At 56.1% G+C, this 18,889-nt stretch overlaps 1 protein-coding gene across 10 annotated transcripts in view; it reads right to left on the bottom strand.

Annotated features, from left to right (window-relative positions):
* COL11A2 (collagen type XI alpha 2 chain) overlaps window positions 1-18,760 on the bottom strand; it is a 30,135-nt gene extending 11,375 nt beyond the window's left edge. Inside the window, exons 1-34 of one of the 10 annotated variants that reach the window (XM_070515116.1) lie at window positions 17,982-18,760; window positions 17,557-17,704; window positions 14,782-14,931; window positions 14,441-14,651; window positions 13,825-13,987; window positions 11,979-12,170; window positions 11,016-11,093; window positions 10,307-10,369; window positions 9,445-9,624; window positions 7,238-7,297; window positions 7,095-7,136; window positions 6,803-6,865; window positions 6,392-6,466; window positions 5,817-5,903; window positions 5,500-5,556; window positions 5,281-5,334; window positions 5,141-5,194; window positions 4,987-5,040; window positions 4,762-4,815; window positions 4,518-4,571; window positions 4,391-4,435; window positions 4,219-4,272; window positions 3,741-3,785; window positions 3,494-3,547; window positions 3,252-3,296; window positions 3,057-3,110; window positions 2,769-2,813; window positions 2,504-2,557; window positions 2,329-2,373; window positions 2,064-2,117; window positions 1,625-1,732; window positions 504-557; window positions 152-205; window positions 12-56 (exon numbers count right to left, since the gene is read on the bottom strand). In XM_070515116.1, coding sequence (XP_070371217.1) covers window positions 12-56; window positions 152-205; window positions 504-557; window positions 1,625-1,732; window positions 2,064-2,117; window positions 2,329-2,373; window positions 2,504-2,557; window positions 2,769-2,813; window positions 3,057-3,110; window positions 3,252-3,296; window positions 3,494-3,547; window positions 3,741-3,785; window positions 4,219-4,272; window positions 4,391-4,435; window positions 4,518-4,571; window positions 4,762-4,815; window positions 4,987-5,040; window positions 5,141-5,194; window positions 5,281-5,334; window positions 5,500-5,556; window positions 5,817-5,903; window positions 6,392-6,466; window positions 6,803-6,865; window positions 7,095-7,136; window positions 7,238-7,297; window positions 9,445-9,624; window positions 10,307-10,369; window positions 11,016-11,093; window positions 11,979-12,170; window positions 13,825-13,987; window positions 14,441-14,651; window positions 14,782-14,931; window positions 17,557-17,638 — 2,529 coding nt within the window. In that variant the 5' untranslated portion in view covers window positions 17,639-17,704; window positions 17,982-18,760. Of the gene's footprint in view, window positions 1-11; window positions 57-151; window positions 206-503; window positions 558-1,624; window positions 1,733-2,063; window positions 2,118-2,328; window positions 2,374-2,503; window positions 2,558-2,768; window positions 2,814-3,056; window positions 3,111-3,251; window positions 3,297-3,493; window positions 3,548-3,740; window positions 3,786-4,218; window positions 4,273-4,390; window positions 4,436-4,517; window positions 4,572-4,761; window positions 4,816-4,986; window positions 5,041-5,140; window positions 5,195-5,280; window positions 5,335-5,499; window positions 5,557-5,816; window positions 5,904-6,391; window positions 6,467-6,802; window positions 6,866-7,094; window positions 7,137-7,237; window positions 7,298-9,444; window positions 9,625-10,306; window positions 10,370-10,603; window positions 10,856-11,015; window positions 11,094-11,978; window positions 12,171-13,824; window positions 13,988-14,440; window positions 14,652-14,781; window positions 14,932-17,556; window positions 17,878-17,981 lie in introns of those variants that run through there. The other 9 variants (XM_044776378.2, XM_044776379.2, XM_070515118.1 and 6 more) reach the window with 9 other exon arrangements.
* Between the last annotated feature and the right edge of the window lie 129 nt (window positions 18,761-18,889).

Here is an 18,889-nt window from a genome sequence, read left to right as displayed (position 1 = left end):
ACTGCACTCACCGTGGGGCCCCGCTCTCCCCGAGGCCCTGATTTCCCCGACAGGCCCTGGTGGGAATGAAAAAGAGACAACACATCACCCAGGGCACGACTCCCCCATGGAGCCGCCCTTCCCTCCTCACCCTCTCCCTCCCCCAGCTTACCCGGGCTCCCTTCTCTCCGCTGGCTCCAGGAAAACCAGGAAATCCCAGGGACCCCTGGTGAGGAAGGAGAAGGGGAAAAATTAAGAAGTCATGAAAGGGGAGGCCCTAGGCAGGGCCAGTGGATTCCACGAGAGGTGATGGAGGCAGCAGTGGGGGAGCCCCGGGCTCTGCCAATAACTAGGTGGCCCTGGACAAACCCCCGCTGCTCTCTGGGCCTCTGTTCCCTCATCTGTAGAATAGGGGTGGACTAAATTCTCTCTAGGGCCCCCCACTGCTGTCAGTCTATGCTTCCTGGAATCAGGGGTCAGGGAAGGGAAAAGGAGGACGGGGCACAAAAGGGGCATCGCATCACCTTGGGACCCTGGCGTCCGGGGTAGCCAGGCAGACCAGGAACGCCCAGCTTGCCCTGCGGAGGGACAGGGAGCAATTAGGAGCAAGAGGAGCCACAGATACCACTCCATCCCTGGAGACCCCAACCCCCAGAGATGGGATGCCCCACCCAGCAATGCTCCCAGAAAACCTCCAGCCCCTGGCCCCTCATCTCCCGCCCCACGGGCTGCCTGGCTTTGTAATCGCTCCTTCCTGAGAATGGATTTCCCCCACTCTAGTACTGAGATCTTGCCTCCCCTGTGTCTGGAGACTGAAGTCTGCAGCTCCATCAAGTCCTTCCAGGCCTGTGATCTACCCCCTGCCGACCTGTCCACCTCAGCTCCAGCCTCCCCAGCACACACTTCTGCTCCAGGAAGACCAGCCCCCTTGCAGGCCTCCACACAGCATGCTCAGGATCACCTCTGCCCCTCTGGTTGTGCTCTGCACCACCCCAACTCCCGCGACATGCACCCCGAGGCAGCTGTGGAGCAGAGGCTGGGAGCAGGGATTCTGCAGGCTGACTGCCTGGGCTCAAATCCTGGCTCTGCCCCTCACTGGCTGTGTGACTGACAGGGATCTGAACCTCCTGGTGCCTCTACAAAAGAGGACTGTGATAGTGCCTGCCCTCTCCCCGTCCCCCGCCTCCACCCGCCCCATCCCGCCCCCGCAGACAGACAGGAGAATTTAGCACAGAGCCTGCTCATGGTAAGTGCCCGGTGAGTTAGCGCTGAAGACCTCAGTGCTCACCTCCTCCTCAACTCTCCCTTCTCGGAACTCCTGCTGCTCTGAGTCTGAACACATTTTCACCCTGCCTTGGACCTACAGTTACCCTATGACGGCCTCAATGCCTTGTCCCCACCTCTATGCTATGTAACCTCTTCATAACAGAGACTTCGCTTTGACTTCTTATACATCCCCCCTCAACCCATCAGTGTCCAGGAGGGACCGTACACAGAGAGGAGCATAATTAATGCATGGTCATCTTCAGTTGACTTGCTGACTCCAGTCGTTGGCACCCCACGCCCACCCTCATCCCATTGCCTAGGCCCTCCTCCGTTCCATGTCCCTAGAGCATGTAGGCACAGATCCATCATCCTCCCTCACCTTCTCGCCCATGAGCCCGGGGGGCCCAGGGTCTCCAGTGGGTCCAGTGCGTCCCTTCGGCCCCTCGGGACCATCCTCTCCCCTGGAACCAGGGACTCCAACCTCGCCCTGAGTGAGAGGGTTGGAGAGGTGAATGTCTGGGACTGGGGGTGGGGCTGGGCCCCGAGAGCAGAGGTGGGCCCCAGAGAGTGGGGTTGGCAGGGGTCTCAGAAGCTACTGCCAAACAGTGAACCCCATAGGGGCAGGAAGAGCATCGTGATTGGAGGGCCGTGGGACACAGACTGCTAGGTTGTCATCCTGCTGGGATCTGGCTCTAAAGGGAATAGAGCACTGGAGATGGGGAGCTCAGGGTACAAGGGAATAGGCTGCTAACTGGGGGCTCCAAAGAGGAGGATCTTAGAACTCAGAGTTGGGGGCTGGTGTGGGGGTTTCCACTCACCCTGTCGCCTTTCACGCCCATGTCACCTTTGAACCCAGGAAAGCCGTCCTCACCCTGAGAAAGATGGGGGTGAGAGGACAGCACAGATGACGGAGGGTGGGGGGTTAGGATGGAGGATTTCAGGGAACACGAGTGGAAGGTGGCTTTCAGGAGATGGAGGGAAATGTGGGGCAGTCTGGAGGGAAGGAAGTGAGGAAAAGAGATGGGCAGACGGGTTTGTGTGGGGCAGGATGGAGTGCTGGGAAGTTGGAGGCACATTGCTCACCTTTTCACCCTTATGACCCTTCAGACCCCGAATTCCATCCACACCCTAAAATTATAGAGGAAGACAGAGACAGAGAGATGAGGGGTGGAGGTTGAGTTGGAAGGACTGAGCTCCTAAGACCCCAGTTGGCTCCCCTGACTGCCGTCCTTTATCTCCCAGCCTGGTGGTCCGTTACCTTGACACCTCGAGGTCCCGGGTATCCTAGAGGACCCTGAGGTCCAGATGGACCCTGGAAGAAGAAAGAGAGGCATCTATAAATGGGTCTCAGGATGTCACTGGGGGAGCCTCAGGGGTGGGAGAAATGGAAGTAACAACATTGGAGTCTGGATAGGATTACAGAGCATGGCACTGAGAAGACAAGGAAATCCCAAGGACGTTGAGGCCCCAGAGTCTGGGTGGAGACTCCTTCATGGGGTGAAAGGAGGTACAGAAGGTCTCACCTGGTTTCCTTTGGTTCCAGGGGGACCTTCCTTCCCGGGGTGACCCTGGGGGTAGGCGAAGGAGAATGTGACCACTGGCCTCTGTCAGCTTCCCTGAACCCCTCCCTATGTTTCTTCAACCCAAATTCCCCTGTGACCTAATGAAGCTGACTGACCATGGGCAGGACCACCAGTGACCTCCCAGTGCAAGAGGCATATGGTATGGACAGTCACTGAAGGCACTTGGAGGTCATTCGCTGGGGGATAGGATCAAGGGGAATTTGGATTAAGAGGTGGGGGGCCACTCACCGGGGGACCATCTGAGCCAGGCATGCCAGGGAGCCCTGGTTTCCCTTGAGGACCCTGCAAGCAGACGAGGAGGCTCGGGGTCACCAGAGGGGTCAGGTCTGAACACAGGGCTAAACTCCCAGCCAGACATTTGGGGCTCTCCCTACACCCACCCCTGGGCACATCCCCTGCCCCTCAGATCACTTAGTCACTTACCTTCTCTCCATGAGGGCCAATGGCACCCTGGGGCCCAGGCAGACCCTATGCACAGGGAGAGAGAAGTCACAGGGGCCCCGCAGGGGTGGGCTGCTCCCTCTTCCAGCCAGCATCTCCCACTGAGAGCATGAGCAGTAAAGGCTTGAGACCCTTAATTTCCCGTCCCCATCCAGGGTCTGACCCACTGTGCAAGCCTAGGGGAAGTCGCTAAAGTTGGGGAGGGGGTAGACAGGACCACTCACCTGGGTCCCAGGAGTGCCCTGTTGTCCAGGAGGTCCTGGCTCTCCCTGGGGTCCCTATAAACAGGCACCAGGCAGGGGTCAGAAGGAGATGGTAACAAACAGGGCGGAGAGCTGAGTCCCAGCAGGGACAGCCAAGAGAGCAGGAACCAGAAGCAGGCAGGAGGTCAAAATGGTGCCAAAGGGAACAAGACGTTGGCAGGGACCCCGGGGCTAAGGGTCAGGTAGGGTCTCCATGCCCATCACTCACCAAGCTCCCTTTGGGACCATGGGGGCCATCCATGCCTCGGACTCCCTGAAACATGAGAGGGGCGTGAGCAGGCTAGAAGGGGAGCTAGGGCCCTGGAGGGACCTGTGGTTTCTGAGAGGCCCCGCCATTCCAGAGGGTGGGACGGGCTGGGGCAGACGCACATCAGTCAGACCTCCAGTTCATCCCAAACCTAAACAAACACAGCTGGCCCAGATCCACAGGGCGTGGGTCTGTGGGCCTGTGGGTTTGTGGGTTTTTGTTTTGTTTTTCTTGAGGATTTTTTTTGTTGTTGGCTATGCTCAGAGTCTTTGATGCACTGCACCATTTGGCCCTGCAAGGGCACCTGGGGGTGAAGGCTGAAGGGGGGCTAGGTGAGACCCAGGGGAGAGGGAACCGAAGGAAGGGGAGGATGGAGGCAGTTAGGAAGGGTGGAGAGTTAGAGAGGTCAGGGGGTAAGGTCAGGGCAGAAGACACTTACCGGGGGTCCAGGAATACCAGGTGGGCCTTTGGGGCCAAGAAGACCTCGAGGTCCCTGAATTCAGGTGAGGGGAAGATACGGCAGCGTGGGTGAGAGAAAATGTGTCCCTTTCATACCCATGTCCGTTCTCTGGCATCCCCAGAGCTCCCCCAACAACCCGGTAGACACTCACCGACTCGCCAGGCAGCCCCCGAGGCCCAATCTCCCCATCGTCTCCCTGGAGGAGGAGGACATGGTGAAGCAGCCTCATCTTCCACACCTCGCCCATGCCGAGCCCCTGCCCTGCCCACAACACTTACCCGCTCTCCATCCTCACCAGGGGGCCCAGGAAGACCCTGGGCACCAGTATCACCCTGGAAAATGGGCGAACAGGTAAGAGGGGCCTCAGAGCCCCCAGCACAGGGAGACACTGACCCTCTTCAATTAAGCAACCAATTCCATCCATTGAGTTCCTACTGGGACCCTCAGCCTCCTTCCCTTGCCTTGAGATCCCTACCTCCCCTCCCCTCCACGGAAGATCCACCCCTCATCAAATATACTCACCCTGTGTCCCTTCTCCCCAGGGAGCCCTGGGAGTCCATCAAAACCTCGGTCACCCTAGGGGGGAGAGGAGCAGCTCAAGTGAGGTCCCAGCCCCTTTCCCACTCAGCCCTCCCTATTGCATCCTGGGAGGAGTGGAACCTGGGGAACTTGGTCACCCCCAGAGGATAAATGAGCCCATGTGGGGCTGCAAGCTACAGGCATCAGAGAGGGCCCCAAGCCTGTTACCTTCACTCCAGGCTCTCCAGGCATCCCTCGGGCTCCATCGGCACCCGCTCGGCCCTGGAGGTGCAAGGGAAGCGTCAGAGCAAACAGGAGCAGGGTCCTCCATGCTCCACGCCCCGTCTCCCACCCGCACCCACCCTACCCCTCAGTCACTCACCCTTCGCCCAGCCTTGCCGGGAGGACCTGTGAGGCCCTGAGGTCCTCTGGGGCCCTGATGAGGGAGAGGCAGGGGTAGGGTTACTGAGCATAGACAGAGGGGGAGGCAATGGATTGGCAATCAGATGGGCGGGAGGTCACCTGAGGTCCTAGGTCTCCAGATTCTCCTTTCAGACCAGGGCTCCCAGGTTGTCCCTGTGAGAAAAAAGAGAGGGTGGCTATGTTGAAAGACATACCCAGAGTGACCTCAAAGCCCTCCCCAAAAGAAGCAAAATAACTTTCGACTTGGTCCCTTTCCAGAACTATCCATACCCCCACACACAAATAAAGGATCCCCTACCCAACACCCCACTCACTCACCAAGGGCCCTGGGCGGCCTGTGTATCCCATGGGGCCAGGGGGTCCACGGAGCGCCAGCTAGGGGAGCAGGGGAGACAGCAGAGCTGAGGAAGAGGCAGCTGGAGAACTCCCAACCCCAGAACACCCTCCAAATTCGCCCTTCCACTCCTAACCCTCATTCCACTGCCCTATATTCTCCCCAACCTCCCTCTGAGCCCCAAACCGACCCAGACGTCCCCTGCCTCACATTCACTCAACCTACCCTTCCAACCCCTCCTAGAGTCTTCTTTTCCCACCATACCCCTCCCTCCACCAAGATCCCCTCCAGCCCCACTCACCCGTGCCTGCTGCAGAATCGCCTGGGCCTGAGCCTCCTGGGCCGCCACCACAGGGCCCTTGTCACCCCCGCCACTGCCAAACCGGAACTGAGGGGCAAGGAAAGAAGGCCCAGGTTCTCTTCCAAGAAATCCATGTGACCCTCCCAGCCAGAGGGTTCATCCAGCATTTCTGCCCCATCTCCCAAGTTCTGGGACACACCCCCACCCTCACGCCCCTACTCCCATGCCCTCCTCCAGCATCTCCCATGAGAGTTTTTCAGATAATGACTTAGAGGTTTCCAGAAACTCAATTCCTGTCCTCCTCCCCCACTCTCTAGCCTCTTCCTCCTGAAAGACTCTCTTTTGGCTCTAGACCCTCTGAAATATAGGCTTTTTTGCCCGGTTCTAGAAGATCCATGTTTGGTTCTAGGTCATCTAATGATGCCTTAGTCCCTGCATCCCAAAGATCAATCTCTTTGGGTTGATGATCGTTAGAGACTCCTCCTTAGACTTCCTGACCTTCTGGTTCTTGGTGACACAACATAATTCCCCTGCCGTCACCATCAGCCCATTCCACAGCCAAGAAGACAACTCACCGGGAGCATGAGGGATGTGCCAGGAGGGCCAGGGGCCCCATCCGATCCAGGGAGCCCTGCTCGGCCGGGAGGGCCCTAGATAAGGAGAGAATGAGGATAGGGTGACACATAGGGGGATGTTAGGGTCCTGGCATCATTGTGAAACCCTCCCCAACAGAATAAATGTAGACTTCCCTTGATCTTTCCTGAACCCCCTCCCCACCTCAATGGAGAGAAATGAGGGTGAGACACCAGACTACTCCCTTCCACAACCAGAGTCTGCCCACTTTTCTGGGTGCTGGGGAGCACAACAGCCCCTCATTCATTAATCAGTTAGTTAACGAGGAATTACTGAGCACCGTACCCTCATTAGGAACTTGTGGCTCCTCCGTAGCCCTCCCCCTCCCACACACACACAGGACATTCCCATACCCGCTCGCCAGGGTCTCCAACTGGGCCTGGGTTGCCCTGGATGCCACGGGGACCAGTCAATCCCTGACAAACAAAAGAAGTGGGAGTCAGGTTTGGGCGTTCAGATAGAAGAGGGGTGTGTGACTGAGGGGTGGTCTCTACAGAAGTGATCTGGGGATCTGGGAAGCTTTGATTGGAAAGATGCTCTGGAGTTCTGAGGAGGCCTGGGCATATGTGGGGAAGGCACAGACGAGTGTGTAGGATAGGTCTCTGAGAAAAGAATGGAGGCTAATCGGTCACAGCTGCAACTCACCGCAGGGCCTTCTGGGCCAGGGGGCCCCTCGACTAGCATACCCTGTGGAGTCAAAGGTTAAAAGTCAGAGGCTACAAGGCTAGCACCCCTGTTTCCCTTCCCTTCTTCCCGCCACCCTCAGCTAGGTGACCAGCGTGACTTACAGGTTCCAGCACTGCAGGCTCCCCCTTTTCTCCCTTCAGTCCCCGGGGTCCACGAGCAGTCTGAGGGAGACACACATGTAACCCCCAGTGGGGACCGTGAGCAGCCAGGATGCCAGGACTGCCCCCATCCCAACTCCCACTTTTGTGCTCAGGTCCTCTGGAGACCTTCCTGACCCTACCCCCAAGTCCCCAAGCCTTCCAGAAGAGCCCTCTTCACAGACCTCCCAGGCCTGCGGAGACCACAGGGCTCCCCACCCCCCACTTCCTAGCCCCATCCCAGCAAACACAACCTCCTCATCACCCTGAGAACCTCCTTCAGGAAGGTCCCCACACCCTTCCTGGGATTCCAAACCCCCCAACCTTCCAAAACCCTTTTCTGGAGGACCCCACCCTATCTCCCAAACTTCGTCTGACCCTAGGGAACCTTAGAACTTTAGGAAACCTTCAACTTCCTCGCCCTTACCCCAACTCACCAAATAAGCATCTCTCTAAGATTGTGGATAGATTTTTATTTGGGTTTGTGGGGAGGGCATGGATCCATATGAGAATTTGATGTAATCTATGGAGTCTTTCTCCAGAAAAGGAAAAGTATATGCCCTTATGCACAGAATTTTGCTAAGAATTTCAAGGGGTTCACAAGTTAAAAACGACCCAGAGACTAAACATCCACACTCTAAGTAGATTTTGAGGGAAGTCCCCACTCATAGCCCAAACTCAGACCTCATAACTGGTTTTTGGAAAAATACAGCTCTTGGGCTCAGCTACTCAAGCCCCAGAGCAGACCTCCACGAGTTCCCCTACTTCCTCTCCCAGCAAAGATCGTACACCCTCTGGCCCTCATTTATACCCCAAACCCACCGGTTCCCTCTATTCCATACTTCCACTCAGAGGCCCAGCCCCAAATCTAGGGCCAGAACCAAGACAAGGACAGGGAGAATGGAGAACATTCACCATCACCCCCAACTCTCCCAACAAAGATCCTCAGAATGCCCTCTCCCCCTCCAGCCTGACCAAACAGTAATAATCAATTTCCAAATTCTCTCATATTCCAGATCAGCCCCAAATTTCCAGAAAGCAGCTTAAGGAAAAGGCAGCAGAGGGTCAAGTGTGGCAATATTAGAGAAGGGAGATGTGGGGTGAGGCAGGAGGGTAGAGGAGGCAGCTCCAACTGCAAGGCAGGCAAAAGATGAAGTGGAATAGACAGGAAATATCCCAGCTGACAGGGAGTGGTTGAAGACATGGGAGACAATTAAAGGAGGCAGAACAAAGGGACAAACATTTGGAAGCAAGAATGATACCAGGGCCAAGAAAAATTAAACATGGCCAAGATGGCTGGAAAATGAACCTGACAAACAGGAAGTGGTTGACAGACAGGAAGCAGCCAAGGAAAGCGGATCCAGGAAGTGGAGCTTCAACAACAACATGGCTACCATGACCAAGAGAGAGAAGAAATTCACAAAACAGACAGAAAGCGACTCCTTGGAAAGGAGATTATGACAATGAAAGGCAATTCTTCCAGAAAACACAAACATCAAGGCTAGTACACAGGAAGTGGCCATGATAAATATCTAGGCCCACAATGGAAACTTTATGAGTCGGATGACCTGCAACACATAGGAAAAGGCTTATTATCAAAGGAGATTATCACAAGACAGCATGAAAAACTAGAGCCAAAACACAAATAATAAGTCCGTTTCAGTCCAATCTGACACAGGCACCAAGATGGATGCCATGGCTGGAGAAGACAGGAAGGGACAGACAGGAAGTTACCTACGGGTTAGAAAATGTGACATAAGAAGTTAGATCATTCAGCAGCAACACAGATAAGAAATTGTTCTGACCAAGAAGACATGAAGACAGACTGAAAATAGACACAAGATAGGGGCTTACTGACCAAAAGATTTATGAAATCTAGCTTGATTGAGACAGGAAGTAGCCGAGACAGACAGAAAGTGGCCACAGAATTTTTAAAAAATCACCATTGCCCTGGGCAGAAGGATCCACAAGGAGTCAGAGGGTAAGACATTTGGCAAGGAAAGGCAGAAGTAATCTTTTCAAGCAACATATACATCTTATGTGAACAGAAAATGGCAAACCGCCATTGGGAAGTAGCTTACGGCCAGCAGACAATAATAAAAAACAACAGGAAGCAATTCTTGTAGCTCTCACCGGAGGTCAAGAACAGAAGACAAGCTCCTTTCACTTACGGCTCCTGAGTGGGCTGTCTCCGCAGAGAGGGCAGGGCCAAGCTCCGTCTCCTCACGATAATCGTCCCCATAGCCATAGGTGTAATCGTAGGGCCCTGCTGGGGGGTCTGTGCCACCCTCCCCATATTCCTCTGTCAGGAACCTGTCGGCTGTGGAGGGGACCTGGAGATCTGTCTGCTCCTTCCCGGGGATGGGGAGGGAGAGGGGTAGACGGGGGCATTAGGGCTGACAGGAGGTCTTCCCTGGACCCCAGGGTGGGAAAACTTGTAGCCTAAAGGATTCTGAGGGTAATTGGGACTAGAGTTTTTCTCCCAAGAAGAGCAAGGGGAGCAGGTGTATAGAAAGGGGATGGCCATCGAAGGCCCCAAATGAGGAGGGATGTCCAGAAAATGGGCCTGGTGGGAAGAAATGGTAGGTAACAAGAAGGGTGGCCAGAGGGCTAAACACAGAGTGGACAGTCCATGGACATAATGATAGACAAAGGAGTCCAGGGAATGACCAAAGAAATGGATGGAAAGACCAGGAGAAGAGAAAAAGTGACAGCATTGGACAGAAAGTGGCTCCTGGGAACAGAAAGGTGACATAGAAAGTAAAACCATTTGACATCAACATGGAGAAGAGGTTACTCCGGAATCAAAGAATAATAGAAGGAGACATGGACACTGAAGGCAAATGGCTGTAGTGAGAGAGACAAGCAGACCAATGGGTCTGGAGTGACCGGAAGACAGAGGCCATAAATGGATATAACAAAGAGCCCTCCGGCCCAAGGAGGGGCTGATTCATCAGGATGACATGGGAACAGGAGAGTAGGTCACAGACACCCACTGCCCCCAGCTGGGGTGAGGGTGGGGGATGGAGTTACCTCCTCAAGGGGTGGCAACGGGCTTGACTCCAAGATTCCTTCCTCTTCACCCAGGGTGGGGTCCTAACCCCAAGGGGAAGGGGGAGAAGAGCAGCATGGAGTGAGAAGGAAGGAGAAAGGTTAGCAGGAAGGGAGGCAAAGCAGCACCATGTCCCCCCCCCCAGGGTAGTGTCTGTCTGTGCTGGGGGTGGGGGAAATCTCAGATCTTGCAGCCCCTTTGGAGGGGGGACAGTGGGGAGAGTGAATCTCCAAAGTCACAGAGGTGTGGGGGCAGAGATCTGGATGCCCCGGCTCTACCTGCCGGTAACCGCTGTCTCTGGTCCTGGGGGGGGCCCGGGCAGTGGGGGGAGCTGCCTGCCGAGCTGGGCGTCGGGAGAGGGGAGGCTGGCCCCGTGCTGGGCCGGAACCTCCAATTCGAGAGGACCTCCAGCCTGGTGAGGGGGACGCCTGCCGGGCCGCTGACCTCTTGGCAGGTGGGGTAGGCTTTCGGGGAGGGGTCCGACGCCCCCTGGGGGAAGGGGATGCCCTGTGTCTGGGGCTCGGAGGCCGCTGCAGCAGAGAGACATGGGAGGGGGCAGTGAGGAAACTCCCATGATCTAAATATATGGTGTCTCTCCCTACATGTAGGAAGGGGAGGAAGGTGTCATAGGAGATGTTTGCAAGGGGTGGTAGGAGGAATGGGAGAAAGGAAGTGGTCCCTCAAGTTTACCTGATAATCAGGGGTCGTCCCCGCAGTCATCACATCGTAATAGGGGGGCTCGTAGTCATAGTAGAGAGACTCAGTGGACTGGGGTTAGGGAAGGGGCAGGGGAGCAGGTGGGAGGGGGATGGGGAGGGTGGAGTGGGGGAGGGAGGAGGGAGATGGTGTGGGATTTGGGAAACAGGGTAGGTGAGGAGTTGGGAAATAGAGAGTTGGGGATGGAAGGAGAGGTTGGGGATCAGGAGAGAGATGAGGAGAGGTGGAAAGGAGGGATGGGTCCCACATGTGGGACAGAAGCAGACATAATTAAGAGATTGACCCCCCCAACCTTCAGACCACTGACCCCGGATCATATCTGTCACTCTAACCATCAGACTCCACCCAATCCAGAGTGTCCCTCCTGTTTCCCCCCACCACAGCCCCTTATCCTGCACATCCATGTCCAGGGAGCCAGAGACCCTATCCCCACACTTCCACAGACCCACCACTCCTTTGGGATTCCCTCTGTCTCCAACTCCTTCCCCTAGGTAAGCCTAGGTCTTACCATTTCAACTTCTTCCTCCCAGTTTCTGTCTCCCCCCTACTCTGCTCTCTCATCCCTCATCCCCACTCCCCCCCACCCCACCCCCCAATCTCTTAATTCAAGGAAGGGATGGGAAACCCAAAGACACAGTTCCAGGAAGACTGGCAGAGGAGGAGACACAAGGAGGGGACACAGCTCCCAGCCACGAATTCTTCATAATGACTCTTTTTATTTTTAAATGAAAATAAAAAGGGTGATGAATGAGGACTGGGAGGAGGGGGTGATGGGAATAGGGAGGTATGGTTGGGGAGGGACTTTAGGGAGGGGGAACAGGAGCCCAAAATGGGACAAGGAGCTCTGGAACACTGGGGGCCGTCCCCTGGGGAGATGTCTGGGTGTCTTCCCTCCCTGGGGTGTGCTGCCATTTGGGGTTTGCCCAGCTCCCTCACCTGTTGCTGGGGTTCCTGGTTTTGTGGCCTATGAAGTCTTGGCGGTTGCTGCTTTGGAGACCTCTGGGTTCTGTGAGACTGCTGTTTCTGAGGCCTCTCCTTCCAACCCCCCTCACACTCCAGCTCCTTCTGTTCACAGGATTCATAGGCAGCTTGTACCCCCGGAACAATGACAAGCTCCTGGACATCACCCTGCAAAGACATGAGGAAGGAACACCAATGCAGGGAAGCAGAGAGGGCTTCAGAGAGAGGCAAAGGGTATAGTCCAGGATAAAGGGTAGGAGGTCAATCCTAGGTAAAACCATATGATGGGAGGAGGTCATTATCACATGTGCACAGTTCTTTTCAGTTACAAAGAACCTTCTCATTCCTAATTCCATTGTACCTTCACAACAACTGGGAAAGTCAGTAGAACAAGGGTCTTTACGCCCATTTTTCAGATATATTCCATTCAGAAAAGCTCAGAGAGGGGCCCCAGTGGTGTAATGGTTAAGTTCACATGCTCTGCTTAGGCAGCCCGGGGTTTGTGGGTTTGGATCCCAGGTGCAGACCTACACACTGCTCATCAAGCCATGCTGTGGCGGCATCCCATATGCAAAAAAATAGAGGAAGATTGGCACAGATGTTAGCTCACCAACCTTCCTCACCAAAAAAGAAAAATCAAAGCTCAAAGAGGCAATGACTGACCCACAGTCACTCGCAGTGGTAGAATCAGGACTAGAATTCAAGCCTTCAAAATCTAAGTTCAACACTCTGCCTACCCCCTACCCCTGTGGTAATGCATGAGCCTTTTCACAGGGGCTTCTGCAGACAGTGGCCCAGCCTTAGTTGCTTTGACCTTTCAATGGCAGTGATGATGAGAATTCTCAGGACCTCTAGAAAAGAGGGAGCACTTCTGAATTCTGATGGCATTTATTTGTGCCCGCATGTGATGCTTAGCACACCCTGCCTTGTATTGTAGTTTGGGGATATTGTCTCATCTCCAGAGCAGAACTTGGAGCTCCTTGGGATGATAGAGACCTTATGTTATCTTTCTGTGCTCCCTTTGGCATTGAGCCAGCAGATATTCAGAAAATGTTGACTGGCTGGGTGAGTGGATGGACAGATGGATGGCTGGATAGATGGGTGGGTGAGTGTGTAAGTAAATAGGGGCTCGAATGTATGATTTAATGGGAGAGTTGATGGATGGTGAATGAATGAATGTAAGCAGATTGATGTAGTAGATAATTGGAGTAGATTGGTGGGTCGATAAATGGGAGGTACAGAGTAGATGGAAACAGATTGGTAAGTAGGTAGGCGGATGGAAGTGAATGTGGATGAATGAATGGTCAGATGGGGAGTGGGTGGGTGAGGAGATGGGTAGGTGCAAACTTATATGTATGGGTAGAGGGGGTGGGCGGGTGGGTGGATGAGTGGCTAGACGGATGGATGGGTTAAAGAGGATGGATGGATGGAACAGATTGATAGATGGGTGGCTTCAAGGAGGGAGTGGCTGAGCAGGGGAAGGACGGGATGGGTAGACAGAAACCTGAATGCTTGAGTGGGTGGGCGAGTGGGTGAATGGATGGGTGGGTAGATAGAGAGACTGATTGAAGGGATGGATGGATGAGCAAACTGATGAAGACTGAGTGACAGAATAAGCGGCTATCGACAGTCCCACCATATAAGTGGGCACCTAGTTCTCCTACAGGGAAAACGAGCCCTGAGGATAAGGAATGGAAATACAAATTCATGTGAGGAAAAATGAAAGGCTAGGGCATAAGAAGATGGAGTACTGGGGCCAGAAGAGGAGCGGACACAAGATATGGGACCAGAAATCACTCCCTTCTCTGATGGCTCTGGTTACCTCAAAGACTTCTTCATCCAGAATACGGGCACCAAAGATTATCACTCCATGGGTGTCCAACACTGGATGAGCACTTCGGGGGAGAGGCCGGGTAACACGCTTCTTGCAGTCAACTATGAGGGTGACAGACTGGCCTTTCACAGCCACAGCCACACGGTGCCACCTGGACATGAGGGGAGAGGTTCAGTGACTGACTGAAAGGGGGAAAGTCAACAGGGCTGGGGAGCAGCTGATGGAAGGGTTGAAGCCAATGAATAATAGAAGTAATCACACCAGCTACCGTTTGTTGAGTGCTTACAATGCACCAGGCACCATGCAATAATTTTCTCCTTGATTCTCATGATTCTATCATCCCTATTCTACAAACATAGAAACTGGGGCTCAGAAAAGTTAAGTAACTTGCCCAAGGTACAGGCTAGTACTACACACAGGATTTAAACTCTAAAGTCCAAACTCTGGGCTGGAAGTGACTGAAGTTTGGGCAGTGGGTAGGTGAGGTGTGGCAAAAAGGGTAGGCAGGGTTTCCTAGCCTGGGGAGTGGGCGTTCTGGGGCAGCGGCCAGAGGGGAGTTCCTGAAAGCGTAGGCCAGGCAGACCAGAGGAGCAAACTGACTTACTTGCCATCTGCTAGGCTGACGCCCCGGAAGACCGGCTGAGCCGGGGGTTGAGGCCGTCCGGTCTGGTCCTCATACAGGAAGCGGACAGGTCGGCCAAGCTCCAGGCCCAGCTGTTGGACACCCTGAGCACTGTAGAGAGTCAGGAGGGGAGCCTGGAGGCCAGGGCGGGTCCGGACAACAGTCAGCAGAGAGAAATCTTTGGGAAAACCTCCTGGTACCCGAGAGAGACACACACAGGTGAAGTGAGAGGCAAAGAGAGCCATAAACCCCTTTCCTTCTGGTGTCTGATCCCAGACCCCACCCCATGACCTCCCGGAGCTAGTCAACCATGTCACCCATACCTGGGAAGAGCTGGCGGGTGGGTGCGCTGAGCTGGGCAGGTCGGGACACTCGGTAGGCCACATCAGCTGGACAGATGCCTCTTGCCCTCCGGACACCATCAGGGAGGGAGGGGAACCTCAGGGCCCGGAGTACATCCACAGAGGGTGTACCTGGGAGAGTCCATGAGGGTCAGGGGAAGGGACATACCCTCAGAAGAGCCTAGATAGGGGACATTTGGTGTCTAGAACTCCTGGGGCTCAAACTCCCTGGAAGGCAAAGGTCACCTCTCCCTTACTTGCTCCTGAACGGGGCCTTAAAGGTTGGGAAGTCAGAGTCACCTGGAAAAGGGCAGTGTTGGCCCTGTATTCAGCTCCATGCCCATCAGTGTCCCACTCTCTCCCTCTCTCTCTTTCAGCCCATGAATCTCTCTCTATACGCTCTTAATCTCTCTCTCAACTCTCCAGCCATCTCCCCTCTCTCTCTCACTCTCTGTTACTCTCTTTGTCTCTGTATCTGTTGGTCTGTCTCCCTGTCCCTTCTGTCTTCCTCCATTTCCCTCACACTCTGTTCATCTTTTCCTTTCCCTGTCTTTCTCCCTCTCTCTCACTCCCTTTACATATCTCTTGGTCTCTGGCCTCTGTCCCGTGTCTTCAGCACAAACAACATCTGGGCAATCGATCATCCAGGGCACGGGAGGCGCAGGGGGGCCACCAAGGAGGGAGCTGAGAGGCAGCTCTATGGGGAGGGGGCTTCAAGCTGCTGTGGTTCCCATGTTTGGGGGGAGGGGACAACACTGGCCATGCAGAGGGGAAAAAAAAAAAGAGCCCCCCCCAGGAGCCTGTGCCCCTGGCTTGGGAAATGGGCTGGGGGGCGAAGGGGGGAACCTGAAGCTGCCACGCAGAGCCGGAGCAGGTCCAGGGCCCCGAGCCACACATCTGTGGATCCCATCAGAGTCCTTGCCCAAAACCTGGGCAAGCTCCTTACACCTGGAACTTCAGCCTGCCCCACCATCCCCACCACCTGGGATCCAAAGATTCAAGACCTGGGCCACCAACCCTATCCACCTAGACCTCAGCTTCCCATGGCTCAAACTCCCAGGGAGGCAAAGGTCACCTCTCCCTCACTTGCTCCCCGATACACATACTTCTCACACCATCGGCTCCAGATTGGAAAAATCTCAAAGTTCCAGCAAAACTTTCACAGAAGCAGGGGGCAGGGCAGGGGCCAGAGCGATCAGGAGAGCAGAGCTGGGTGGGGTGGGTGAGGTGGGGCGGGCAGGCAGAGAAAAGGCCCTTTGAGTCCAGGAGCCGGGAAACCACGGCCTTGCCCCCCCACCTCCCCGCCCCAGCCTGGCCCCCACGTGTGGCAGCTCCGCAAACACCAACACACAAGGGCCGCTTTGAGAGACGAAGGGAGAGGGAGACAGAGACTCACAGAGACCCCAGGCCAAGGAGACCTCAGAGGCCCCCCCCTGCGAAAGCCCAGGAGAGTACAGTTCCATCCTATAGACAACCTACCCACAGGTCTGCCCACCCGCCTTCCCACCTCAGGCCACATATATGCCCCACTGTCTCCGGCCTCAATCTGCTCCACAGGCTCTCCACTGGTAGCCTCCTCACCCCCCACCACTCTACATCTGGCCCCAAAAATGCCCCGATTCTTTACTCTTATGAATTCCACACTAACCCATTTTCCTATAGAGTCTCACCTCTACCCACTCAGTTCCAAAATGAGAGGCAGTCATCTCAGCCATCTCCCTGGCTCCATGCTGGGGGGTCTCTTTTCCCCCTAAGAAAGACTCCCAGAGTCTACAGACATTGCACAGTTCAATTTCTTGTCCTGAGCCTCACTCTCACATCTTGGAAGTTCTTCCTTCTATAATCTAATCCAAATCCTTTATGCTGCTATTCTGACCATTTTCTCTCCAGAGCAGAGAAGAAACGAATAGTCAAGTTGCATGCAAATCAGCCTCTGGTGTTTCCAGGAGTTGGGGGCTTGCTCCAGCTTCCCTAGGACCCAGGTACTCCCAGCCCCCTCCTCTCCAACATCAAATCCCCTTTCCTAGGAGCCATGATTCTAGATCCTGAGAAAAAAGAAGGAAAAGATTGGGGTTGTGGACACCAGGGTCTCAGGGGAGCCTGGCTGGCCAGAGGGGGAGGGGTGGGGCAGGAATGCAAAGAGTTGGCTCCTGCTTCAGACACCTGATCCTGGCCTGTCCAGCGGCCGTCCTGTTGGCAGCCAGCCCCAGTGCTCCCCAGAGCCAGCCGCGTGGCAGCATTGAGGGCACAGGGAGGGGGGAAGGGGATCCTGTCGGGGAAGCCAATGGGACAAATAGTCCAGGTGTCCCTTCTTTCTCTACTTACTACACTCTGTTCTCACAGATGCTACCCCCTCACTCCAGAGATACAGATAGAAAGCCCAGAGGACATACACGCACCCCTCACCCATCCACACTGGCATCTACTCCCCAACCCCAGCACTGGCTGGACCACACTGGCAGGTCCTGGCTATCTTCAGCTCTCCCCAGGACCCCAGCATCCAGCCCCACTGGTGGCTCTCTAAGCTGAGCCTCCACTTTTCAGTCTTACCTGGCCTCCCCCAGTCACTTCAAAGAAAGAGATCCCTTCCCTGACTTCAAGGAACCCAGGTGTCCTGTCCTCCATCCTGGACCCTTGATCCCTGAAATCCCCTTTTCAGACTCAGAAGCTCTGCCCCAAGCATCAGCTGTCCCCTGCCCGGGAGTACTCAGAGCTCCAGCCTGATTCCGACGACCCAGGCGTCGGGATTCCTCTTACCTGCCCAGGCGGGGGTCGCGCTCAGCCCCAGCACCAGCGGTACGAGCAAGAGGAGGCGATGGCAGCGGCTGCACCGCTCCATGGCTGGCGACCTGAACGCCGGGTCCCAGGGACCCAGGGGCGGCCTGAGGCGCTGGACGCCCAGAGGCTACCAGGAGAGAGTGAACAGGCTGTGAGCCTCGGACGCCGGGGCCCCGGGGACGTCAGAGGCTGTCGGGCGGCGACAGCTCTCAACGGCCCAGCTCCATGCAGCCAGGCGCCGTCGGGGCTGCGGCGCTGCTCCCTCCTCGGTGGCCGCCGCTCCTGTATGTCCCCGGCCACCCCGACAGCCCAGAGCCCCCACCCCGCCCCCGCCCCCGGCCCAGCCCCCGCCTCCAGCCGCCCGCCCACAGCCACCGAGGGGAAACCCCACCCTCGCTCTCCACCTGGTTGGGGGTGTGGACGGGAACCCTCTCTCGCTGACCCTCGGACTGCTCTCCCCGGCTCCCCTGCAGCTACCCAACGGCCTGTACCCTAAGACACCCTTTTGGAGAACCCCAATATCTCTTCCCCAGTCCCTTCCTTTTCTAGGATCCAGACGTCCAGTCACAGCCCCCCTCCCTCCCCCTTGGGGGGCCCAGGGCCCCCTTTCAGTAGAGTCCTAGGCGGAGATTAGGGCACAGTGGGAGGAGAGAGGCGGGCCTGGGGGTCGCTACCTCCCCCCCACATCAGGTCTCCATAATTATTTCCCCTCGCCCTGCCCCGTGTAATTACAGAGCCGGCCCGGGCAGGGGTATTTATAGACAAGGCTATAGATAGCGACTAGAGACCAGCAACCCGACAAGGCTATAGATAGCGACTAGAGACCAGCAACCCGACGGCCACGGGATGGCGGAGGGGAGGGAGGTGGTTAGACGGGAGGCCAGAGACTGCACAGACCCACAAACACAGGCTAATCAGATCCAAGGAGGTGAAGAGGGGGTTGGGGAAGAAGGGAATCCGGGAGCCCAGGTGCAGAGACTCGGTGGAGAGACGAGGGGCAATCGACGCTAGTTGGAAGAGTCCGGGGAAACAGGGTCACTCAGGGACGAGAGGCGGCCTCCAGGCGGGCACCGCCTGAGGCGGCAGCCGCACTCGGCGCCCAATGCGCCCCCACAGACGGGCACGGCGCCGGGTCTGCCCGGAGCCCGCGGCGCGGCCGGAGAGGACGCGAGCGAGCCGAGGCGCCGCCGCCTGCTGGCGCTCGGAGGGCGCAAGCGAACAAGGCGCCTTTGAGAACCAGCCGCCCCCCTTCTTCCTCCGGCCGGCCCCGCCCCCAGCCTGGCACACCCTCTTCCCCCCTCCCCGACAAAGC

The sequence above is a fragment of the Equus asinus genome, chromosome 8 (assembly GCF_041296235.1).
Source record: "Equus asinus isolate D_3611 breed Donkey chromosome 8, EquAss-T2T_v2, whole genome shotgun sequence".
NCBI lineage: Eukaryota > Metazoa > Chordata > Mammalia > Perissodactyla > Equidae > Equus > Equus asinus.
The sequence above is the reverse complement of the archived record's forward strand: the minus strand, read 5'-3'. Positions and strand labels throughout refer to the sequence as shown.